This window comes from Martes martes, assembly GCF_963455335.1.
Source record: "Martes martes genome assembly, chromosome: 6".
In the NCBI taxonomy this organism is placed as follows: Eukaryota; Metazoa; Chordata; class Mammalia; order Carnivora; family Mustelidae; genus Martes; species Martes martes.
In genome coordinates, this window is record NC_137893.1 from 66,856,688 (window position 1) to 66,865,940 (window position 9,253).

The 9,253-nt window shown below is 47.2% G+C and overlaps 1 protein-coding gene across 2 annotated transcripts; it reads left to right on the forward strand.

The window, feature by feature from the left end:
• Positions 1-264: 264 nt before the first annotated feature.
• Positions 265-6,795, forward strand: SGK1 (serum/glucocorticoid regulated kinase 1). 2 transcript variants are annotated; one of them, XM_080806581.1, is made up of 12 exons: positions 265-465; positions 1,527-1,602; positions 2,044-2,119; positions 2,508-2,612; positions 2,719-2,802; positions 2,920-3,051; positions 3,314-3,426; positions 3,766-3,889; positions 4,337-4,432; positions 4,820-4,975; positions 5,084-5,173; positions 5,583-6,795. In XM_080806581.1, exons 1-12 carry the CDS (start codon positions 348-350, stop codon positions 5,748-5,750), a joined length of 1,338 nt encoding a protein of 445 aa, XP_080662707.1. In that variant the 5' UTR covers positions 265-347; the 3' UTR covers positions 5,751-6,795. The 2 variants fall into 2 exon arrangements, with proteins under 2 accessions (XP_080662707.1, XP_080662708.1); XM_080806582.1 differs by lacking the exon at positions 265-465 and adding an exon at positions 1,253-1,385.
• Positions 6,796-9,253: the final 2,458 nt, after the last annotated feature.

Below are 9,253 nucleotides of genomic sequence, written 5' to 3' on the forward strand. Positions count from 1 at the left end.
GGTTAAAAAGTGAAATGCAGATTGTACTTTTTTTTTTCTTTAGTGCAGAGACGAATTTTATTTCCGCCCCCTCCCCTACACATTCCTGACCTCTCCCTCCCCCTTCCCTCTTTCTTTCCTTCCTTCCTCTGCTTCCAAGTTCTGGGATTTTGCAGCCTTGCTTGGCTTTGGCCAAAAGCACAAAAAAGGCGTTTTCGGAAGCGGCTCGGCCGTGCACAAGGGCCATTTGTTTGTTTTGGGTCTCGGGGCAGGAAATCTTGCCCGGCCTGAGTCACGGCGGCTCCTTCAAGGAAACGTCAGTGTTCTCCTGTCGCCCTCGCCCGCTGCGCGCCCGGCCGCCGCTGCCCATGGGGGAGATGCAGGGCGCGCTGGCCAGGGCCCGGCTCGAGTCTCTGCTTCGGCCCCGCCACAAAAAGAGGGCCGAGGCGCAGAAACGCAGCGAGTCCTTCCTGCTCACTGGCCTGGGTAAGCGCCGCGCGTGCCACGCGGGGACTGTCCCGCTCCGCCGCTAGTCGCTCGGCTCCGGCGAGTAGGAGCGGGGCGGGTAGGGGGGGACTGTCCAGTGGGGGTGGAGGGTGCGCGTTCGCAGGGTGAACGAACTGAGGCCGGGAGAGAAGGCGGCGGAAGCGGGGGTCCCACCGGTTGTCCCGGACCCACGGTGACCCCGCAGATGAGGGCGCGCGGGGCCACCCTTGCCCGACGGACACCTCCGGCTGGTGGTGCACGGCCGCCGGGTGGGGGCTGATGAGGCTGCCGGGGGAGTTAGGGGAGAGGGCCGGCTCCGGGACCGGGAGGAAAACGGCAGTCAGGGTTTGACTAACTTAAGCGGGCACAGAGCCACCGGCTGGCGGAGCACCGGGCGGAAAGCGCCCTGTGCCGCGACTCTGATTTCCTAGCTGGGCGGAATAAATGAGAAAGGTGGAAAATTACCCCGGACTCTCCCTGCCCCCGCCCCCTCTGCCTGCGGTTTCCCTGTCTCGGGCCGGGGAGCGGAGAGGGGCAGATAACAGTCCCGCGCCGGGCCTCCGGGGCAGTCCCCGCGCCCCCCGCCCCCGCCCCCGCCCCGGGCTCGCCCTCGGGTTGGGGGCCGAAACGCCCGCCACCGCGGGCCAAGGAGAAGCCTGCCTGGCGCCGCTGCCGCTGGAGGTGGGGCTTGGGGCGGGGACTGGGCGGGGCCTCTTCCGCATTGTCGCGTGGGCCCCGCCCTTGCGGCGGCTCAGGGCTTATAAAGCGGGCGGCTCGGCGCGCGGGCAGTGTTGGCTGAGCCGGTCTCCTGTCACCAACGACTCGCTGCGCTCTCTCTGCGGAGATGACGGTGAAAACCGAGGCTGCTAGGGGCACCCTCACTTACTCCAGAATGAGGGGAATGGTAGCAATTCTCATCGGTGAGTGTAGGAATTTTACTGAACTTCTAGGATACGCGAAGGGGACATGTTTTTAGGGTCGCGCATCAGATTAGTTTGTGTGGCGTCGGACGTTACGAAGCCATCTAGACGTTTATTTATTTCTCCTCTCTTAATTCACAGCTTTCATGAAACAGAGGAGGATGGGCCTGAACGACTTTATTCAGAAGATTGCCAATAACTCCTATGCATGCAAACAGTAAGTTTGGGGGAGGATTGGGAGAAATAAAAATAAGTAGTAAAGTTTCATTTTACCAGCCCTAAAGACACATTCTCATCAGAAGGTTGATCAGAAAGCCGAAAACTTCCCCGAGGGTGGGAACCCTTTTCTGTTTTAAGTCCCAATTGAAAACATTTTAAACGTTAAAACTAATGTGCTCATTTGGCCTGTCCTAGAGCTGAAAGATAGTTTCATGTTGGCATAATTCACCCCCCTGTTAACATGAAGAACCACCCTCATCCTTGTATTTAACTGGGTTTATTATTTTCTTTAACTGAGTTACTTCTTTGGGTGTTTTTAGTTGAAACGCTCCGAAGTGGGGGGTGTGGGGGGGGGAGTTGAGCCTGAAACTTACTACTGGTGTTGGTGTGCCCCCTCGTGTCGAGTTAAGGAAGTTCTAAGTTGTTCCTTTCTCTGCAGCCCTGAAGTTCAGTCCATTTTGAAAATCTCCCAACCTCAGGAGCCTGAGCTTATGAATGCCAACCCTTCTCCTCCAGTAAGTATTCTCTTTTTGTGGTGCTTCTGTAGAGGAATCTTGTAAATGAGTCAGTTAGTATTCCTACATCCATGGACTACAATAGCATTTCTAGAAATTAGTATCAAGGCAGGAATGCCTAGTTAATGGCATAACAAGTGACATAAGCAGTTATTTAACTATTGAGTCAGTGAAGTATTTTAAAAGGCCTATTGCCTAAAAGTCTTATCTGGGTACAACAATTGTGTACAATTTCCATACTCCCATACAGTAGTCTTGGTTGAGTCTGGGAGGGGTGGTGGTGACTTGCCTCAGTCATTTGCAGATGTAACACCTTTTACATTGTCTGTCCTTTATCGTTGTCTTCCTTTGAAGCAAGGGTATTAAAAGAAAACATTTTCTTTTCCAGCCAAGCCCTTCTCAGCAAATCAACCTTGGCCCATCATCCAATCCTCACGCTAAACCATCTGACTTTCACTTCTTGAAAGTAATTGGAAAAGGCAGTTTTGGGAAGGTAATGTCAAATCTGAAGACCTCATGACTTACAGTCTTTCATGCATTCATTTTACATTCTCCCTGGGTGTAGATAGCAAAATGATTTTTTTAAATTGAAATTCCAGGTTCTTCTAGCAAGACACAAAGCAGAAGAAGCATTCTATGCAGTCAAAGTTTTACAGAAGAAAGCCATCCTGAAAAAGAAGGAGGTACGAAATGCGCTGGATGGATTGGAGTTGGAGATAGACATTCATTGAATGGTTTTACCTTGGAATTCTGGTACCAAGTTGAAATTTGCCACTAAATCTTAATTGTCCTTTTTCTAGGAGAAACATATTATGTCGGAACGGAATGTTCTGCTGAAGAATGTGAAACACCCTTTTCTGGTGGGCCTCCACTTCTCTTTTCAGACTGCTGACAAATTGTACTTTGTCCTTGACTACATCAACGGTGGAGAGGTGAGTGGCAGGAATATGAGCTAACATTTGAGTGTCTGGGCACAGCATTCTTGGTTTTAGTTGGAGAGGAAAATTTTTCAATGATAGGGGGGAAAAGTTACCAGAATTAGCCTTTCCTTCAACCTGAAGGTTGCAAATAGTTAATAGACTATTTAAGGCTGCTTCCTGCAATTGTCCCCTTTAGCTGTATATGTCGAGACTAATTAAATGCATTGTTATCAAGCCTTGGCAACCCAGCCTAACTTTGTTGTGTCTCCTGCAGCTGTTCTACCATCTCCAGAGGGAACGTTGCTTCCTGGAACCGCGGGCTCGCTTCTATGCTGCTGAAATAGCCAGTGCCTTGGGTTACCTGCACTCTCTGAACATCGTTTATAGGTAAGCTGGAGAGCTCTCAAGGTTACCTTCCCGGGTAGAAAGGAGAGACTGAGCCCTAGCCTTCCGCGGAGCCTTAAAATAATTTGTATTTCTGTACAGCTCGGTCACCTAAAACCAGATCCCTCAGCATGGGAGCCACCTTGACTCCATGCCACCAGGAACTAGCTGGCTAAGATTGTGCCTAATCCAGAATAGATTAGCAGAACAAGGACTCCCTTTTTTAGTTCACTATACAGCTACAGTGAATTGAAAATGCTTCTAATACCCCAAGCTATTATTTTCACAGAGACTTTCTTATGAAATGAAATTAACTTACACAACTTTTTTGTTTTTTTGCAGAGACTTAAAACCAGAGAATATTCTGCTGGATTCACAGGGACACATTGTCCTTACCGACTTTGGGCTCTGCAAGGAGAACATCGAACACAATGGCACGACATCCACCTTCTGTGGCACGCCTGAGGTAGGAGCACTGTCCATTTGGTGCCCTGTCCGCCCCTTCCTGGGAGAGCCAAGTGCAAAGATACTGAAACGACCAGAAGGGTGGGTTGTTCTCAGAGGTTTCTCAGTCCAGTTGAGTCCAAGGGAAATATGTGCTGTTCGATGCAGCATGAGAAATCCCAGGGCCTTATGTTGCTTTCATTAAGACCAGCTGTTTGCAAAAGCCATGTCATGAAAGGTTGTAAATTCCAAGTAACTGATCTGTTGGGTGCCCAGTCACTTCCTAAATATCAGTACCCATACCTGGCCAGTCAGCCTCCCAAGTCCCACAGTTTTATTGGGAAGTAATATAAAGAAATGTATCCTGGAAGTGGATCCAAGGTTTCAGCCCTTTCAAAGTGCAGGCCTGGCTGTGGGATTGCGCTGTTTCACGGTCTTCTAAACTCTGTCTTCTGGCTTTGTGTTTCAGTATCTCGCACCCGAGGTGCTCCACAAGCAACCTTATGACAGGACAGTGGACTGGTGGTGCCTGGGGGCCGTTTTATATGAGATGCTATATGGCCTGGTGAGTAGGTGCATTGAGAGCTATTGAATCTTGCTCCTGGTTTCATAAGTCCACACTACCTGGGTGCCCAAGCCCCATTGCAGATCTGGTCATTGTATTTTGCCCCTTTATCAATGAGCTTATCAGATGCTCATAAGAGAAGCCCATTGGTTATTTTATAAATGTTTTAGAATAAGCTCTTAGTGAATTTTTCTTTTGTAAATTCACCTTCCACCAGATATCTACTCCTTGATAAGGGTCCCAAAATAGTTTCAAAATCCAGGGCAAAGAATCTATTAAGGGAAAGGCTTTGTCAGATCTAGCTTAATCTAGTTGAAGACTTTTTCTCTGTTGGTGTGGTGCTTGCTATACAAACCTTCCAACTGAGCATTTTCCCCCTTCTTTCAGCCTCCCTTCTACAGCCGGAACACAGCTGAGATGTATGACAACATTCTGAACAAGCCCCTCCAGCTGAAGCCAAATATTACCAACTCTGCCAGACACCTCCTGGAGGGCCTCCTGCAAAAGGACAGGACAAAGAGGCTGGGCGCCAAGGACGACTTTGTGAGTAACTTTTTCCTGTTCTCCTGGGCTCTCTGGGAAGCTGCCTGGACCCCACTGCCCTTCCTGAATTCCACCTGTCTAAATTCATCTCCTGTTTCTTCTCGACAGATGGAGATTAAGAGTCATGTCTTCTTCTCCCTAATTAACTGGGATGATCTCATTAACAAGAAGATTACGCCCCCTTTTAACCCAAATGTGGTGAGTGTCTTTCTGAGTCTAGGAGGGTCCAAAAGGTGCTTCTTGAAATCAGGATTGGTGGTCGGGAGAAGAGGGTCCTCAAGGAAGACATTGGCAGATCTTTTATTCACAAATCATGATTTTACCTAGATAGAAAGTAGAATTTTTGTCCCACAAGCTAGCATAACCTTTCCACATATTCGTCTATTAAAGTACCAAAGGATAAAAAGGGAACACACTCCTCATTATGTAAACTTTGTGTGGCCTGTGGGTTTTGTGCCTGAAATGGAGGGTTACTGTGGGAGTCTCCATATAGTACCCCAAAGACTCGAGCTCCAGTATTTAAAACCCCAGAATGAGGATTTCCATGTCCTGTCTGCACACGGAATTCTTGACACTGTCTTTTTTTTTTTTTTTCCCTCCACCATAGAGTGGACCTAGCGACCTGCGGCACTTCGATCCTGAGTTCACCGAAGAGCCAGTCCCCAACTCCATCGGCAGGTCTCCCGACAGCATCCTTCTCACAGCCAGCGTCCAGGAGGCGGCCGAGGCCTTCCTGGGCTTCTCCTACGCCCCTCCCATGGACTCCTTCCTCTGAACAGTTCTCGGGGTTGGTCTTGAAGGATTTTATGTGTGTCCGTAAGCGTTTTTAGTTAGCCTCGTGGCGGAGCTGCCGGCTGACAGGACATCTTACAAGAGAATTTGCACATCTCTGGAAGCTTGCACATCTTGGCAATCTTATTGCACACTGTTTGCTGGAAGCTTTTTGAAGAGCACACCCTCCTCTCAGTGAGCTCATGAGGTTTTCATTTTTATTCTTCCTTCCAACATGGTGCTATCTCTGAGCATTGCGTGCCGCCTTGGACAGATGGCAGTAGTCTTAGTGGGTGACGCGGTTCTGAGAAGGGTTTTCGGAAGGGTCCGTCTGGGCCGTGATAACGAATCTTACGAAATGTGCCTTTTCCGATGAGATCGTGTTAGCTCCAAAGCTTTTCCTTTTGCAGAGTGTTTCAGTTCTTTATTTTTCCTTGTGGATTTCCTGTGTGAACAGTGGTATGAGTGTGGTATGCTTGATCCCAGACGGATTTCGTTCTAAGCCTCAATGTGACACTTGCAGGACACTACAATGTGGGACATTGTTCGTTTCTTCCATATTTGGAAGATAAATTTACGTGTAGATCGTTTTTTTTTTTGTAAGATACAGTTAATAATGAAAATTTATTGAAAATGGTCTTGCAATGACTTGTATCCAGATGCTTAAAGAAAGCATTGCTGCTACAAATATTTCTATTTTTAGAAAGGGTTTTTATGGACCAATGCCCCAGTTGTCGGTCAAAGCCTGGTATTTTTCATTGTTTAAAATGTCACCTGTAAAATGGGCATTATTTATGTTTCTCTTTCTTTCTTTTTTTTTTTTTGCATTCCTGATAATTGTATGTATTGTATAAAGAAAGTCTGTACATTGGGTTATAACACTAGTATATTTAAACTTACAGGCTTATTTGTAATGTAAACCACCATTTTAATGTACTGTAATTAACATGGTTATAATATGTACAATTTTCCCCCCACCACCACACAACTTTTTTTGTGTGTGATAAACCAACTTTGGTTTGCAATAAAACCTTGAAAAATATTTACGTAAATTGTGTCATGTGTGTTATTTTGTATATCTCGGTTGGGATGGGGTGGGGGGGTAATCAAGGGTCCCTTTAAAATTTATAAACCTGGGAAATGCTGCTGTGCTTTGCAGCTCAATGGTTGGCCTCCAACTGTAGCTACTTCAGACTTCAGGGGGCATAGAGTGGTCTCAAAGCCAGTTTATCTTCCCAGGTCTTAGTATTTAATGATGTCAGTCATTGACAAATCCATCCAAACAAACCCGTTTCAATGTACAAATCTGTTTCACAGGGACAGCCACGAAGCCAGGTTCCCTATGTTTATCACCTACCCTCTGACATTTGTCCTGACATTTGGCTTGCCTAAAGAACAGGTATTTCTTTTCAACAACTAATCTGAGTGCGTCCTCTGGGCCAAGCCCTGCCCTGAGTGCTGGGAATATAGCAGTGGGCAAAGCACACAGATCTCTGCCCTTAAGGAGCCTCACGGAAAAGGCAAACTTTTTAAATAAAGTAGTGTGTTAAAATGGAAAGGATGATAATAGTCTGCCAGCAGAATGCCGCTGAAGAGGGTGGGGATGTTGGTCATAAAGGGATACGTTCCCAAGAAGCTGACCTGGCAGGACTTTAGGTTTCTGAGAGCACCCAGAGCTGAACAGAGTGTGGGGCCAGCTCAGAGAGGGACCCCCGAGGAGCCAGTCCCTGGCTTAGCCCAGAAGCCTCTTGAGCTAGCCCTGCTGCCCCTGGGTCTGGTGTGCAGAGGCCGCTCATGGGGCCCATCCCGCAGGAATATCTACTGAGGAAGAAGGGAAGATACTAAGATATTCAGAGATCAACATTTTGAGTCCAAATTGTTTGTGCTTTCTCCCTTTTCTAGGCCTTTCACACAAATTCCTGGCTAACAGTCCTCAAACAGCGGACTGCTGCTGCCTTTACCTCTAAGTGCTCTCGGTTTGCTCAGGGATTCCCCCAGGGAAGTTCTGATCTTCTTCCCCTTTATCCTGCTTCTTACATCTCACTTCCCACACACACACCCTCTCCCCCAACACACCCCCTTCCAGGGCTTCTAAGGGCTGGACAGGAATTTGGAGATGACTTACTTCTCCCCACCAGCAATCCACTGAAGCAAGGGGATCAAAGCCAGTCAATGACTTCTTGCTGAAGATGGGCCCCCCCACACCCCCCCACCCCCGCATTTGTGATACTGTTGAACCTACAGGCACTAGCTACACATTAAATCCCCTCCCAGATCCACATGCCAAAGTCAACTGGAGTGACAAAGGGAATCTAAAGCCTGCATTTTCCTAATAAAGATTGATACCAGCTCTGACTGGGAAACTATTTGCCTGTTTTCCCTTCATTCTCATTATTAATAACAGTAACGCATTCCTTCTTGAACAAAGAGTGGTTTAAATCACATTTTTATCGGAACACAGGCTGGGCGTCTCCAAACTCATTATAGATAAGTCAGAGCGGCTAGGTATAGATGACAGAGCTTTTTACTTCTTTAGGGTAGAAATTTGGTTTATTGGCTTATAGTCCATCACTGTAGAAGATCTCATTGTACTGCTTGGGGAATTGATAAGAGCAGAGAAGTCCCAGGGCTTGTCACACAAATAGGGGGAGATTAGATCAAACACAAGTGGGTGGGAAGGGAACAAGGCAAGAACAAGGAAGTCAAGAAAGAACAAGGGATCAATTTAAAAAAAGAGCAAATATTTACTAAGTACTGTAATGTCAAGTCACATACATGGAGAAGTATCTTTTATCTACAAGAGTAAGCACATCCCTGCTAACATTTGAAACTGCATTTGAGCGTCGTGGTTGCAAAGGCAGACAGTACACTTCTCCATTGTTCTCTCCCCAAACAATGGGTTTGGGGAATGTATTGAGCTATGATCCCCACAAGTTAAAATGGGACTTTGAAACCACTGCTACCATGAAGACTAAGTCAGTGACTTCACTTAGGGCATTTGCCATCTACTTGGGGAGATATGGCACCTGATGATGGTGTCTGGCTGGTGCTGAATGAGGGATAAAGAGAGCTTTAGAAGTCCAGAGGCTTCTGTGGGGTCAGTTCCCCGGAGCAGGCTTCACAGAGGGCATGCCAAAGATTCTTACACCAACTGATTCTATTTGTAGGAACTCTAACTGGGTGCAGGCCCTGAGCATTGGAGAACACTAACAGCTAAGACTACTGAGCTCTTACTATATGCCAGACAGTATTCAAAGCCCTGTCTAGTCTATTTAAATCTTCAGAACAACCCTGTGATGTCAAAAGTGAACAGACTAGCATAGGCAGGTAATTTGCTGATTAGTAAGTGGTAAAGTAAGAAGGCGAATCATGATGGCCCGTCCCCAAAGCCTGTGTTTGTGACCAATATGCTTTTCTGCCTAACAGGTGACAACAGGCAGAGGAGCAAATGATTGTGTGTTTGTTAGCCATTCACTTATTATTTCATCTGACTTCTACTAAGATACC